Source organism: Loxodonta africana, chromosome 7 (assembly GCF_030014295.1).
Source record: "Loxodonta africana isolate mLoxAfr1 chromosome 7, mLoxAfr1.hap2, whole genome shotgun sequence".
Taxonomy (NCBI): domain Eukaryota; kingdom Metazoa; phylum Chordata; class Mammalia; order Proboscidea; family Elephantidae; genus Loxodonta; species Loxodonta africana.
Genome location: NC_087348.1, coordinates 30,264,095 through 30,281,008, shown reverse-complemented (window position 1 = coordinate 30,281,008; position 16,914 = coordinate 30,264,095). Strand labels below are relative to the sequence as shown.

At 35.7% G+C, this 16,914-nt stretch overlaps 2 protein-coding genes across 2 annotated transcripts; both read right to left on the bottom strand.

Moving 5' to 3' along the window:
* Positions 1–1,186: 1,186 nt before the first annotated feature.
* LOC135231667 (olfactory receptor 8K3-like) lies at positions 1,187–2,868 on the bottom strand. The gene has a single exon (XM_064288094.1). The coding sequence runs from the start codon at positions 2,381–2,383 to the stop codon at positions 1,436–1,438; it is 948 nt and encodes a 315-aa protein (XP_064144164.1). The 5' UTR covers positions 2,384–2,868; the 3' UTR covers positions 1,187–1,435.
* Positions 2,869–9,140: 6,272 nt separating this feature from the next.
* Positions 9,141–9,995, bottom strand: LOC100670302 (olfactory receptor 8K3-like). The gene has a single exon (XM_064289395.1). The coding sequence runs from the start codon at positions 9,993–9,995 to the stop codon at positions 9,141–9,143; it is 855 nt and encodes a 284-aa protein (XP_064145465.1).
* Between the last annotated feature and the right edge of the window lie 6,919 nt (positions 9,996–16,914).

Sequence of the window (16,914 nt, the reverse complement as noted above, 5' to 3'; positions counted from 1 at the left end):
TGCTGTATCAGTTTACTAACTCATTGTCGCTACTGAATTTATTTTCTCTCCCAGGCATTGCCCTAGGCATTCACTACTTTTTGAACCTCACTGCTATTTCTCTTCTTTTAATCTGATATGCTCCGTCATCTCAGGGATGACATCATTAAAGCAGAAAATTGACATTAAGAAGTTATTTACACTAGCTGTTCTGAAACTGGAACCTGAAACCTGGAGCAAGACCATGTTTGAAACTTGATTCTAATGCTTAAGACCACACTGAACTTGGACTATTTATTTATTATTTGTGAGTTGAACTTGGGTTATTTATTTACCCTTTCTGAACCTCCATTTTATCATCTAAAATATCTAAATATTAATATCTAAATTTTCACAGAGCTGTTGTGAAAATTAATTAAATCTTGAAGAATGACAAAGATACGCCAGTCAAGAAGTATGAGATATCATTACCTGGATGTGCTCGTTGTTGCTGTGGACCACTTGGCGTGACTTTTCTCATCCAATAAGCCAGAGGCTCAAGTGGGAGCGTAGAAAGGCACGGTTATTTCATTGTGCAAAGGAAGAAGCAGTTGGGGCTGATGTTGCCAAGACTGCTCAGTGAGAAAGAAGCAAAAGGTTACCTTTAAGGGGTTTACAAGTAGGATGCCCATACAAGTTACAACAGCAACACTATTAATCACAGTACTTAGGTGCAATGTGGTGTAAAAGCAACTTCATGTATAGTGTGTTCAGAATATGGTGGTTAAACTCTACCCAGAGATGGAGAATTTACTATGTATGAGGTTTAAAAGGTTATCCTTAATGTCCTCATGGCATCTAAGCCAGTTTCTGCCAATTTCCTCTAGTCTGGTCAGCATCTAAAAAAGAGGAGAACCAAGATTTTAATGTAAAGTTATAGGGAATATCAAGCAAAGAAACCAGAATTCTAATGTAAAGCTAAGGGGTGTGCCAAGCAAGCTGCTCGAGGCTGACCTTTCAGTAAGCAGCCAAGCACTTTAATCACTGTGCCACCAGGGTCCCAACACATTCTTATCTACTATAAAATTTACTTAACTATTGTATTTGTAATCTATCTCTTCACTTCAAGGAAGGCAAAAGTTTTTACACTTTTGTTCATCAGTGCATTTAGAAGAGTGACTGACACACAGAATATTTACAAATATATAGAGAATATATTTGTGCTAGCTATGCTCTTTGGGGAAACCCTGGTGGCGTAGTGGTTAAGTGCTATGGCTGCTAACCAAAGGGTCGGTAGTTTGAATCCACCAGGCGCTCCTTGGAAACTCTATGGGGTGGTTCTACTCTGTCCTATAGGGTAGTTATGAGTCAGGATCGACTTGACGGCACTGGGTTTGGTTTTTTGGCTTATACTCTATGGACACACACAGACAAGTTTTGAAACCCATCATGTATTTCATAGGAACCATATGACACATCAAACTATAGAAAAGATGTTGCATATTTTTTTCCATGCCCTATGTAGGGCAGATTTTACATCTTTGTTCCTCAAGCTATAAATCAAGGGATTCAACATGGGAATCACCAGGGTGTAAAATATGGAAGCCACTTTATCAGCCGGAAAGGAATGACTGGACTTGGGCTGCATGTATATAAAGATTAAAGTCCCATAGAACACTACCAAGATTGTCAGGTGGGATCCACAAGTGGAGAAGGCCTTGTGCCTGCCCACAGCTGAGTTCATCCTGAGAATGGCTACAAAAATGAGCATGTAAGAAACAAGAACTATTAAAAGGGATGTAATCAAATTAATAGATGCTAAGATGAGAATGACCAATTGAATTTCATGTGTGCTTGAGCAGAGCAAATATAATAAGGGGTTAATGTCACAGTAGAAATGACTGATCACGTTGTAGCCACAGAAGGATAAGTTAAAAATCTTTATGGTGACAAGAAGAGAAACAAACATGCAATAAATATAGAGGATTGCCACCAGCACCAGACACAACCTTTGTGACATGATGACTGTGTAGAGAAGAGGGTTACAGATGGCCACATAGCGGTCGTAGGACATTGCTGACAGAATAAATAGCTCACCATTTATGAACATGATAACAAAAACTAGCTGTGTAGCACAAAAATAATAGGAGATTTTATTTTCATCCATAACAAAATTTACCAACATTTTAGGTCCCACAGCTGTTGAATAGCCAAGATCAGTGACAGCCAGGTGTCTGAGAAAAAAGTACATGGGAGTTTGTAGCTTGGAGTCCATCTTGGTGAGGATGATGATGCCCAAGTTGCCCACCACTGAGATCATATAGATGATGAGGAACAGCCCGAACAATGGAGCCTGCAGCTCAGGGCGGTCTGTGATTCCTGTCAGAATGAATTCATTCAGCGCTGTTAGATTGTGTTTGTCCATCTTGGTCTATCAGAAAACCTGTTCTGGATAGAGACAACAGCATAGTCAGTGGCTTTTATGTAGTATCATCTGGTAGATTTTTAGTTACAAATGCAATATGATAAATGAATAAGATAAATCCAAACTTTCCAGTATACTTATTTGACATTAAACTCACTCCCACAAATAAAGTATAGGCACATGAAGATAAAGAGAGAGGGAAAGAGGGAAAGAGAGAGAAATCTAACTTGTTATCAGTTGGGTAAAATTTGTTCCCCAAAGAACATCTGTCAATGCCTGGGACATTTTGGATGTCATAACCAGGAGAAGGGTTCTACTCGTATCTAATGGAAGCCTGGGATGTTACTAAACATTCTACTATATACAGGGTAACTCCCGCACAATGACAAAATTTCTTGCCCAGAATGTCGGTATGTCAGAAGTTGAGAAACCCTGTAGTAAACTGAGATAGAGATAGACACAGATAAAGACACAGGTGTAAGTGTACGTGAACATGTAGATGTAGACATACTCATACATATACGTGCATATATACATATACACAGTGCATATACATCTACATGTACAAAGATGGGATTCCTGGTGGAGCAGTGGTTAAGAGCTTGGCTGATAATCAAAAAAATCGGGTTTTTGAATCTACGAGCCTCTCCTTGTAAAACCTATGGAGCAGTTCTATTCTGTCCTCTAGTATCTCTATGAGTCTGAATCAACTTGATGGCAATTTTTTTTTTTCATGCGTATAGATATATGAAGCAAAAATAAAAAATTTAAAATTTTAATTGGTAGGTGTATGGATGATTACTAAATATTCTTTCTTCATTTATGTAATGACAATTACATAATGACATTTACAAAACTATTATACAAGTGTTAATTTCATTATAAAAGTTTTAAAGTACAAATTCACTAAATGTGTGGAAACATTTAATATGCCTTACTTCAAAACATGGTCCTATACTAAATTACACTTAAGAGGGACATAAGAGCCTAGAGCCAGTGGATTTGAAAGGACACCAACTTGGGAGAGTGAATACTGTAGCTTCATAATTCTGCTACAGTATTTTTAATACTGTATATGCTTCCTTTACTTTCATATATGAGCTCTATTATTCACATAATTAGGCCACCTGGGTGGTGCAAACAGTTAAACACTCAGCTGCAAACTGAAAGGTTGGGAGATCTAATCCACTCAGAGGTGCCTTGGAAGAAAGATCTACTGAAAGTTCACAGCCTTTGAAAAACTATGGAGCACAGTTCTCTGACACACACGGGGTAGCTAGAGGCCAAAGTGACTCCAGGACAAGTTTTTTTTTTTTTCTGTTAGTTTTTTATTCATATAATTACTTATATCAAGTAAAAATATTATTTAGACATAATGATGATGTTTCAAAGATGCTTAGGAGCATTTAGCCTCTGAAACAAAGTGTGAATATTTGAAAAATAATAATAATGTGAAATAAAAAGCGAGAGAGCTCCGGGTCTTAGGCACTATTGAAAAGTAGAATGCTCACAGAACGGACTCAGAAATCTTATTATTTTGCAAGGACTTTGCCATTGAATAAAGGTGGGACCCTGCAAGTGTCACTGAAACATTTTGGGTATCGGTAAAATATGGAAATAGTCTATCTTTTTACCTGCAATGAAGCCTCTGTCTTGACTCTCCCAAGTGTTTCTTAACAGGACAGAGTGCAAAGAATTTATGGATATTTTTTACCCTTGGAGACTCTCCCTGAGGAAATGCCAAGGATTGTTCCGGAAGCATTTGAAAGCTTAACAAAATACCTGAGGGTGGTTGGTTAATTGTCCAGGACATTTTGTATTCACCGGTGACCAAATTTTTATTCATAATAGTGTATATGCAGGTCTATCTTCATCTATTTCATGTAGTCTTACATTTTACTCTTTGTTAACATTCATTTTTACCACACAGGGATCCGGATTAAAATATTGTATCTGTAAAACAGAACTGTCAATATTCCCATTTCTACAGTGGTCTCTTCAAATAGATGACAAATGATGAAATGCTTAAACATTTTCTTATTGCATTATTTAAAAGACTTAATTGAAATAAAGTAATGCATTGTGCATGTGTGAAGTATTACTTCCTAGTTTACTGTTATTTTTGCTGTTATCGCTATTTTCAAGGTATTTTTTTTCCTTTTTGACCTCAGGAACAGAAATGTTTCCCTTGCTTCTCATTTCATAGTCAATTGGCATCATGTGTTTATGTATTTGCTTGTTTGTTTTATTTTCCATCAATATATTTTATATTTTATGTTTTTTCATTCTGTCCAAACCTCATTCCAAAACTTTTTTTCTCACCTTGATACATGTTCTGCTGTGTTTCATATAATGCTCTACCATATCAACACACCCTCAGAAAGTGTGATATTTTGTGTGTAATGTTTCACTATGAATGCATATTTACTGTGCTATAAATATTTCTTCTGTATTTAGTTATCATAAATATTTCTAATGTATCCATTTGTCACTTTTTTTTGCTTATTTCTCCTATATAATGGTATGTATGTGCCGTAGTGGTTAAGAGTCCGGCTGTTAGCCAAAAGATCGGCAGTTCAAATCCACCAGGTGCTCCTTGGAAACTCTGTGGGGCAGTTCTACTCTGCCCTATAGCGTCATTTTGAGACAGAATCGACTCGACAGCACTGGACTTTGTTTGGTTATATATACATATATCTTACTGCTAACTGAAAAGCTGACTGTTTGAACCACTAGCCTTTCCGGGGAGAAAACACCTGGGCATCTGCACCCCTAAAGATTACAGCCTAGGCAATCCTACGGGACAGTTCTACTCTGTCCTAAAGGTCGCTATGATTTTCGGTGGACTGGATGACACCTAACAAAACAAAAATTCTTGAATGGTACATATTTTGTTGCCTCCAACAGAACATCGTTTGGCTTTCTTACTTCACTCATGTTATCGGGAAAGACCAGTTTCTGCATGAGGACATGATATTTCGTGAAGTAGAGGGCCAACAAGAACGAAAAAAATCTGTCTATGAGATGAATTGACACAGTGGCTGCAACAATGCAGTTGAACACGCTGATGATTGTGAGGCTAGGACAGGGCCAGGCAGCGTTTTCTTCTGTTTTTCATAAGGTTGCCATGGTTGAGGTCACTCAATGGCAGGTAACAACAACAACCTTTGATGAATGATGGTTTTCACTTCCCATGAGTCTATTGAGGTCCATCCACACTGTTGTGTGCATCAATACTTTGTTCTTTTTTACTGCTGAGTATTATTTCATGTATGGATTTAGTACAGTTTAAGTATCTATTCAGCCATTAAGTATCTATTCACCCATAGAAGGACATTACGGGTTGTTACTAGTTTTTTGCTATTATAAATAATGTTTCTTTGAACATTTGTGTAAGGGTTTTTATATGAACATAAGTTTTCACATCTGTGGGATAAATGTCTAAGTGTGAGTTGTTTTAATTTTGACCAAGTCCAATGTATCAATTTGTATTTGTCATCCATATATTGTATGTACTAGTAATTCAGTAGTTTTTATTATTGAGTGGTATTAACTTGTTGAAAATACCACAATTTATTCATCCATTCCCAAATAGATGAACATTTGGGTTGATTCTAGTTTTTGAGTATTACAAATAAAGGTGTTATGGACATTTGTTACATGTATTTACAACGATAGATGCTGTCATTTCACTTGGGTAGATATGAGTAAATTGGTTAAATTTTAGGGTAAAACTTTGTTCAGCTTTTTAAGACCCTGATGCTTAAAATGAATTATTTTTTCAAGTATTTTCATCATTTTAATTTTCCACTAGCAGTTTATGAACATTCCATTTCCCCCACATACTTACCAAACACTTAATATTCTAATAGATGTATAGAGTTATGTCATTAATGTTTTAAATTGAAATTCTTTGATAAAAATAAACTGAACATTCTTAATGAGCTTTTTTGCAAGTAGAATAGCCCTATGAATAACTGAGTGTTTTTGCGATCATTTTTGTGGACTTTTTTTAATTATATTATTATTATTATTGAGCTTTGGGGCTTATCACTGTATATATTTTAGAGACCTGGTGGGAAAGTGATAAAGAGCTGTGCAGCTAGCTAAACAAACTTTTGGTAGTTTGAATCCATCAGCTGCTCCTTAGAAACCCTGTGGGGCAGTTCTACTTTTTCCTATAAGGTCACTATAAGTCAGAATCTAATTGACACCAATGCGCCAGGGGGAGGGGGGCACATATTATGGACACAGGCCATTTATGAGATATATTTTATGAAAATATTATATTCCAGAATATAACTTGTTTTTATACAAGCGTTTTGTGAAAAGCAGAAGTTTTAATATTTCAAGTAGTCAAACCTTTTATGGATTTTGTTTTTGGTGTCATATCTAAGAAATCTCCAAATGTATCTATAGAATCAATGAAGGCCTACTTAAAATACAAAAGACTTTTTTTTTAAATATACTTATAAGCTGAGAGTCAATTCACCAATAAATTCTGTTATTTTTTTAGTTCTATTACTGTATTGTAGGCTGTATTAGATTTTTTTACATAAAAAACCATGTCATCTATCAATAAATAAAGGTTTCCTCTGTCTTTTCCAATCTGGATGCTATTTATCTATTGATTTAATTTTTTATTGCCTTCTTGTATTGCCTAGAACAGCCACTAAAATGTGGACTAGATTCGGTGAGAATAGATTAACTTGTTTTGTGTCTGGTCTTACTGAGAATGTATTTAAACATTCACACCATGTGTGATGATAACTGTAGGCTGTTCATGGGCGCCCTCTTTCAGTTTGAGAGAGTGCCATTTTAATACTAATTTCATTGAAGTTTTATCACAATTATTGGTACTTTTAAAGTACTTCTCTACATCTATCTATATGGCATTGTCTGCCATTTTCGTTTGAATTATGGTAAATGTCATTAATTGTTTTTTTAATGTAAAACTAACCATGCATTTCTGGGGCACACCTAATTTGGTGTACTATTCTCTTTACACATTACCAGAGTCAATTTCTTAATTTTTTCTTTAGATTTTTCACCTATGTGCTTTGTTGTTTTCTTTTAATGCCTTTGTCTGCCTTTGATAGCAGGGTGAAGCTACCCTCACACAGGAAATGCAAAATACCCCTCTCTTCAGTGTTGCAGAAGAGTTTGTGTAAAATTGGCTCATTCTTTTTCCCTAAATGCTAAACAGAATTTTCCCAATCCAGCCACTTGAAATAATTGGGAATGGGGAGTGTTTGAAATTTCCATTTTGATACCCTCTTTCCAAATGATATTTTTCTCATGTGTTTTCTAGTCTCTACATACATGGAAATATATCATAACCCACCTCATAGGGTCCTAATCTAAAATACAGATTGGATTATTTTTAAAAGCTGACCTTAGTATACCTAAAATTTAATTTTTTTCTCATTACAAGTTTTTTGAATATTAAAAGAATAAGAATAAGAGAATATGCATGGGAAATTAGGAGGGAATATGGAGGAACTATGTCCAGAATTCATGGCAAATATACAAAATGCTACATATCACACCTCTCTCACTAGAAACACACCATAGCCCAACCATGGGCTACCTCCTTATGCTTCTTCCAAGCAGAGTAATTGGAATGATGAATTCCAACCACGGATACTGATCAAACTAAAGTGCACACTCACGTTCATCAAGTTTAAGAAAATTCAGCCAAACAAAAACAAGGCAACAAGCCTAACTCATCCTACAATAGACCTCTTATGCAAGGGCACATAAACAATTAGAAAATGACTTCTAAACAAGAGTAATTATTGTTTTCTATTTAGAGAGATAAGGATAACAAGCTATGAGACAAAAGCATGGAATTAGGAAGTATATCAACCTGGGACAGAAAAAATGAAAACACCTGGAAACATCCGTGGCTGACCTCAATAGATTTATCTTAACAGGTATACCCATTGATACAGGCAAAATGGGCTAACTTAGACAAAACCAGATATCGAGCTGAGCCTGCTGAATATGTTTATTTTGTTACTGTTTATATTAATATGACAATATAGTAATAATAAAAATAATAACAAAATATACAGACTCTAAGGGCTCAAATATAAAGTAATGGCACTGACGATGAAAGAGAGGGATTTCAACATTTAGAAAGTGGACATTTGATCAAATTCAGATGACTGAGTACTTCAAATCAACCCACCACACTGAGCCCTCTTTTAATCAGAGTTACCCATACAGGGCAGAGTGTGAGCAATAAAACAGAAGGGGTGTGGGGGTGTGCACACACACACACACAAACACTTCTACGTTTTTTTTCCTACTAAATAAGGAAAACACCAGGTACTTGGAAATCATTGTGTATCTACTAGAGTTTCAGTATCCCACTAACAATATTCAATTTCTTTTTTTTTTTAATCTAACACCCCCAGCACATTCTAATATACTATCAACTTTCTTAATTATTATGCTTATAATGCATCACTCCTGCTCAAGGAAGGCAACGCTTTGTACTGTTTCATTTATTAATCTACTTACAGCCTTAGTAGAGTGGCTGGCAGAAGGCAGTATAGAAATACATGTTATCTCTGCTTTTGAGCTTGCTATCCCCTCTGGAGGCAAAAGAAAAAAGTTTACAGCCCATAATGTAATTTATATGAATCATATGTTACAGTGAACTTTGAGAAAATATATTGCATAATCGTCCTAAAGCCCTATGTAAGGCATATTTTACGTCTCTATTCCTCAAACTGTAGATCAAGGGATTCTACATGGGGATCACCAGAGTGTAAAATATGGAAGCCACTTTATCAGCGTCAAAGGAATGACTGGGCTTGGGCTGCAGATACATAAAGATTAAAGTCCCATAGAACACTACCACCACAGTCAGGTGGGATCCACAGGTGAAGAAGGCCTTGTGCCTGCCCTCAGCTGAGCTCAGTTTGATAATGGATACAATTATGAGTGTGTAAGAAATAAGAACTATTAGAAGGGATGAAATCAGATCCAAAACAGATAAGATGAAAATGACCAATTTGATTTCATGTGTGTCTGAGCAAAGCAAAGATAATAAGGGGAGAGTATCACAGTAGAAATGCCTGATGACACTTTTGCCACAGAAGGATAAATTAAAAATCTTTATGGTGACCAGAAGAGAAACAAATGTGTTATAGAGATAGGAGATTGTCACCAGCACCCAACACATCCTTCGTGACATGATGACTGTGTAGTGTAGAGGGTTACAGATAGCCACATAGCGGTCGTAGGACATTGCTGACAGAATAAAAAATTCACTAGCTATGAACATAACAAAGAAAGCTAGCTGTGTAGCACAAAAATAGTAGGAGATTGTATTTTCATCCACAACAAAATTTGCCAACATTTTGGGTCCCACGGTTGTTGAGTAACCAAGATCAGTGATAGCCAGGTGTCTGAGAAAAAAGTACATGGGCTTTTGTAGCTTGGAGTCCATCTTGGTGAGGGTGATGATGCCCAGGTTGCCCACCAATGAGATCATGTAGATGATGAGCAACAGCCCAAACAATGGAGCCTGCAGCTCAGGACGGTCTGTGATTCCCATCAGAATGAACTCATTCAGCACCGTTAGACTTCGTTTGTCCATCTAGGTCTACCAGGAAACCTGTTCTGGATAGAGACATCAGCATCATCAATAGCTTTTATGTGATATCATCTGGTAGATTTTTAGTATACAAAACCAGTATGAATATTATAAATTCAAATGTTCCATTTTAGGGTATTTGAATATGTACATACCCAACTCCCAACAATTTGACACACGCATATACACATATACACGTTAGATAGATTGATGGTTACATTGATAGATAGAAGAAACAAAACTGAATATGTTAAACCTTTAGGTGTTAGGTGCATGGATATTTATTGTACTCTTCTTAAAATTTTTGTCTTTTTCACATACCTAAAAAAAATACGTGGATACGTTTTGAACCCTCTCCTTCAAAATATTATATAAACTCATATTTGTAGATGGTCCAGGGTTGAGCCATCAACATACTAGACAGGTTGTGGATAGATATATAATTGATCACAGTGGAAATTTTTAGTCTTTATGCATGAAAACATCCCTAGACTTATATGTATATAGATGCAACCTCTGCTATACCTCCATTTGTAATGTATAAAATGCTTTACTTTGAGCAATTAAGATAAGTTATATGAATCTTTTTATCCTCATCTGGAAAATCATATCCCACCTCTTTTTTGCAGGGTTGTTAGGAACGATAAATGAGAGTTCAATGGTTCGATATGTCTGCAATACTTGAAAATAACCCTAAAATACTATGTGCCTAGTAATATTTGTCTACCTATTTGCCTGTCTTTCTGTTTGTCTGTATATCTATCATCTATCTGTCATCATCTGTTGTTTTTTGATGTTGACAGAAATTACTCTAAATTGTATATTTTTTGTTGTTAATTGTTTTGATCTTTAAGATATTTATAGGTATATTCTGGACTGTGACTTAAGTTCTTTGTCACCATTTTCATGATGAATAGGTTCATTTAGATGTTATCCTTGTAACTGACCCCAGCCCCATAGTCCATAACATCCATTCTATGACTAACGTTTCTAACAGTGCCATTGTTTAGATTACTTCCTTTATTGGTCTAATTAAAATACTTTCTCCTCTAAATGGGCATTCATATTGTAATTGACATATTCTAAGTTTTTTGTAACTAATCAGGTATATTTTTATTTTCTCATGGAGGAACCTGAACTATACGAGGAAATCTGGACAAATAGTGAAAACTTGATGCCATAAACTCCCCCTTGTAAAAAGTATCCCCTACCTTTTATGAAAAAGAAAGTTAAAAAAAATTGCAATATGACAGTAACATAGGAGAAAAAGAAAATATAATGATGATGACATCTATGTGAGTTACTGGAAGTTTTAAAATCTTTTAGAACATGAAGCATGTTAAATTAAACAACGGAACTTTTATGTGGCATGAGATATCACAGATAAATGTAAGTATAATCTTTAAAAAATGTAACTGAATGTGCCACAGATGTTTTAAAAATAGAAGAATAGCCCTACAGGTTAATATAACAAAATTGTAGGTTTAAAACTTTGTGATCATTGCTGCTTCAAAAACATTTGTGTGTGTCTATCTACCCACATTATCATCTATCTATCTATCTATCTATCTATCTATCTATCTATCTATCTATCTATCTATCTATCTATCTATCTATCTATCTATCTATCTATCTCTCTATCTCTCTATCTATCTCTCTATCTCTCTATCTCTCTATCTCTCTATCTCTCTATCTCTCTATCTCTCTATCTCTCTATCTCTCTATCTCTCTATCTCTCTATCTCTCTATCTCTCTATCTATCATCTATCATCTATCTATCTATCATCTATCTATCCACCCATCTACGTATCTCTTTATCTATCTGGCATGTACCTAATTCTGAATACTATGAGCAGAGGAGTCTCTGGGCAAACTATTAGCATACAAATGCAGAAATTAAACCCCAAACATTAAGTTATAAAAGTGAATAAATGAAGTGCACATTTATCTGATGTAAAACCTATCAAGAATAATGGTGGAAAGCAGACAAAATTGAATCAAAATTCTTAATATTTTCCTGTGGCTTTGCTATCAATTAAAAATAGGGCTATGAAAATGTCATTAAAATCATCTAGATATTAGTAAAACATGGTACTGCATAAAAAATTCTACCTTTTACCTGTAATGAATCTTCTCTGACACCCCATGCGTTTCTTAACATGGTATAGTGGGAAAAAACTTACAGCTTTCTGTCAGCTTTTGATGCTCTCCCTGAGGAGAGAGATACCAAGCAATGTGTTAGTTACGTCTGAAGCACCTGAAAGCTTAACAAAACGTCTAAACAATTCGTATTCAGCAGGAAGTTTCTTTTAGATACATTTACTCATTTATTCTCAGTTAAGCTTCAATTTGTCCATCCAAGGATCTAGAGTAAAATATTTTACCTTTTGGTCAGACCACTCAATATGCCCCATTTGCATAATGTTCTCAAATGGAATAAAACGAGTATATTTCATAAATATAGTGCACCATGTCTTTGTGTTTTTTCTATATTTTCGCTATTTTTTTTTTAACTTGGGGACAGATATTAGTCACTTCAGCACCTCCTATTTTTGCAAATTGTCTGTTTAAGACTTCTCTCTTATTTTATTTTATTAGATTAACATATTTTATTTTATTGGCATGACCCAGCATGAGAAGAAATAGCTACAAATATCCATTAATAATTGGAACATGGAATTATGAAGTATGAATACCAGAAAATTCATAGTTGTAAAAAATGAAATGAAACACATAAAGATCAATATCCTAGGCATGATTGAACTGAAATGGCCTGGTATTGTCCATTTCGACTTTGACAGTCACATGATATACTATGATGGAATGAAAAATTTAAGAGGAATGACATCACACTCATCCTTAAAAAGTACATTTCAAGACTTATCATGAAGTGCAATGCTATCAGTGAAAAGATAATAATATCCAAAAACCTACAAAGAAGACAAGTTAGTACTACTAGTATTCAAATTTACCCACCAACGACTAATTTCAAAAAAGGGGAAATTGAAGATTTTACCAACTTATGAAGTCTGAAATACATCAAAATTGCAATTGAGATAAATTGATCATTAATGGTAATTAGGATGTGAAAGTTGGAAAAAAGAAGAATTGGTGGTTGGAAGATACGGCCTCAGTGACAGAAATGATGCCAGACATAACACTTTGGAGTACTGCAAGACCCACAAATTCTTTATCACAAATAACTTTTTTCAAGCACAGAAATGGAGAGTATACAAGTGAACCTTGCCAACTGGAACACACAGAAATCGAATCAGCAGCATCTGTTGAAAGAGACGATGGGGAAACTCAATATCATCAGTCAGAACCTAGCCGGGGGCCAACAGCAGAACAAACCACTGAGGGTTCATACGCAAGGGCAAGTTGAAGCTAAAGAAAATTAGAGCAAGTCCAAGAGAGCCAAAATATGACCTTGAGTATATCCCACCTGAGCTTAGAGATCATCTCAAGAGTAGATTTGACACATCGAAGGCTAATGACCAAAGATTACACAAGTTTGGAATAATATCAGGCATCGTAGATAAAGCATACAAAAAGTCATTAAAAAGGAAAGAAAGAGAAAATTAAAACGGATGTCAGAAGAGACTCGGAAACTTGCTCTTAAACGTAGACTAGCTAAAGAGAACAGAAGAAATAACTAAATTAAAAACACAACTGAAGTTTTCAAAGGGCGCCTCAGGAAGACAAAGTAAAGTATTATAAAGAAATGTGCAAATATCTGGAGTTAAAAAACCAAAAAGGAAGAATATCCTCGACATTTCTCAAGCTAAAAGAACTGAAGAAAAAAATCAAGCCTTGTGAATAATATGGTATGTTATTTACATCTTAAAAAAAGGTTTTAGTAAATAAAAGTAACAAGAAGAAAATCCAATTTATCTGAGTTTGTAGATCTGAAATACAAGATATATTCATGCACAAAGCACTTTAAAAGATGCAGAACCCATACATACTCGAGTAGATATTGAATGTCTTTATGGTTAGAAAACTCATGAAAATTTAATGACTTTGAAAAAAATGAAGCCTTGAAAAAAAATACTTATATTTTATCTCTGTGTCAGTGTTTTAAAATAAGTTAAAAATTTCCATAGACTCAATTGTTTCAGATGGACAAAAAAAAGTTCAATGAAGAGATGAGTTTTAAAAATGTGAGCACATTTCTATTAGAGAATAAGTGTGCAATTTTTCTAGGGCTGACTAATTTCTATTGCTTCAAGTAATAAACTCATATTTAGGCTAAGAATTATGTAAATAGAGAAATACATCTGATCTTACACTTTGCTGTTATTTCATATATTATAGTCTGCATGTTTGCTGGGATTTAAGAACTATATCATACTAAATATTTTTACTTTTCTCATTAGGGAGACTATACAGGTTTGCTATTGTTAGGTGCTGTTGTATACAGGTAATCCTGGCTATAAATAAAGGGTGAACTTCTGCTAGAATATGACAGTGTGGAAATTGGAAGTCACACCCCATGTTGTAGTGAAGTTCGTGCCCCTCACAGTTCTAGGAATGTGTCAGTCACATATGCTGGAAATTAGAACATCACTTCTCCTGTCCCTTGACTTCTGAGTCTTCCCTACCTCAAAGCATTTCTGTTCAGCTCTCCACTGGTTTACTCGTTCTCTAGGGAATCCAGATATGTAGGTAGGAGAAATTTGTCAATTCCCTCAGCTCCCTCTGCTTGGTGGTAACTTTCTCTAATAAAGAAATTATATGCGGGTTCTATTTGACACGTGGTGGGAGGGATCAGTCCCTGGAAGGGGACATCATGGTTGCTACAGTAGAGGGTCAGTGAGAAATAGGAAGCCCCACAACGAGATGGATTGACACAGTGTCTGCCACAATGGGCTCAAACATAGCAAGGATTGTGAGGTGGTGCAGAACAAGGCACTCTTTTCTTCTGTTGTTCACTGGGTTTCTGTGATTAGAACCAACCTGACGACATCTAACAAAAACAAGTATTAAGATTATTGTGGGCTGTTAAATATTTTAATGGATCACACATTAGCTCTTATTCTAATTTTAAATAGTATTTAACTTGTATACTCAAGCTTCTCAGTATTTTCTTATCATTCTCTGTCTCTGTCTTATTTTCAGAAGCTCCTTCAATGAAAACCTATATATGTGGATTAGACAGTTTTTTTTTTTTTAATTTTTTTGGTTGATGGATATTCCTTAGTTGTGTATTGTTCCTTTTGATCTACATGATTACTTTGTTGGAAAGCTCTTGGATGTTTACAGTAATCATGGCAATATCTAATGTTGTATAAATTTTCAGCTGGTTATTTCACATCTTAGGCTACACGGATATCTTAACCTACAATTCCATGGTGCCCAGCCTTCACAATTGCATGTGGTTTTTCTGTCCCTTCCATTGTGTCATCTAGGAATTCTTTTCCCACGCAGGTAATGAAACACTTTATTAGTAAACGGATCATTAGCTCAAGAAAGAGGGTTTAATTTGAAAAAAAAAAAAAAAAAAAGGCCAGTAATGGGGCCTGATTGCTCTCATTGCTTCAGGATCTCAACTTTAATATATTTGCCAATTTCTTGTACTTATGTTAAATTCCCCCCAAAATTGAAGCTCACACAGTAACAATGTCCAGGAAGCAGAAGATGATAGGGAATAAATGTCCTCAGAGATTCCCCCTTTTTTGTGATTAACCTATTTTTTTATTGTAATTTAGATGAAGGTTTACAGAACAAACTAGTTTCTCATTAAATAGTTAGTACACATGTTGTTTTAGGACATTGGTTAACCACCCCATGACATGTCAACGCTTTCCCTTCTCAACCTGAGGATCCCTATTACCAATTTTTCTGTTCCCTCCTGCCTTCTAGTTGCCAGTGGACTGCTGTGCCCCATTTGTCTCATTTTATTTTATGGACCTGTCCAATCTTTGGCTGAAGGGTAAACCTCAGGAGTAACTCCATTGTTGAGCTGAAAGGGTTTCTGGGGGGCCATACACTCAGGGTTTCTCCAGTCTCTGTCTGGCCATCAAGTCTGGCCTTTCTTCCTGAGTTAGAATTTTGTTCTACATTTTTCTCTGGCTCCATCCTGGACCCTCTATTGGTGATCCCTGTCAGAGCTGTCAGTGGTGGTAACCAGGCACCACATAGTTGTACTGGACTGGGTCTTGTGGAGGCCATGGTAGATGAGGTCCATTAGTCTTTTGGACAAATCTTTCCCTTGTATCTTTAGTTTTCTTCATTCTTGCTTGCTCCCAAAGGGGTGCAACTAGTGCAGATGAGTGCTCACGGGCTTTTAAGACCCCAGACACTACTTACCAAAGTAGAATGTAGAACATTTTCTTTATGAACTATGTTATGCCAACTGAACTAGATGTTCCCCAAGACCATGGTACCCATAGCCCTCAGCCCAGCAATTCAGTCCATCAGGAAGATTGGATGTGTCTATGAAGCTTCCATGATCTTTCCTTGTACAAGTTGTGCTGGCTTCCCCCTCACTGTGTACTGTCTTATCCTTCACAAAGTTACTCTTTACCTATTGCCTATTCAGTGTTTTTCCATCCCCATCCCTCAGCTCCCTTGGAGACCTCCCTGTTTAATGAAGTAACATCAACCTTGACAAGCTCCTGACCAATTTCTACAAACCATTAGCTATAGTGATTTAGCATTTTTTTTTTTTTAATTTTTCTTCTATCTTAATTTCTGTAAGCTGTCTGAATTCCTCAAGGTGGAAAGCCACAAATCATTTCTTGGAATGGAAAATTCCTTGTTTATTTATTTTTAGCGCCTTCCTTACTAAATCAAAAACCAAGCCTTTGCCAATGATTCAATTCCTACCCATTTCAACCATATTGGACTGAGTGGAATTGTTCCCTAGGTTTTGGAAGGAGTGGCTGGTGGATTTGAACTGCCACCCTTTTTGTTAGCA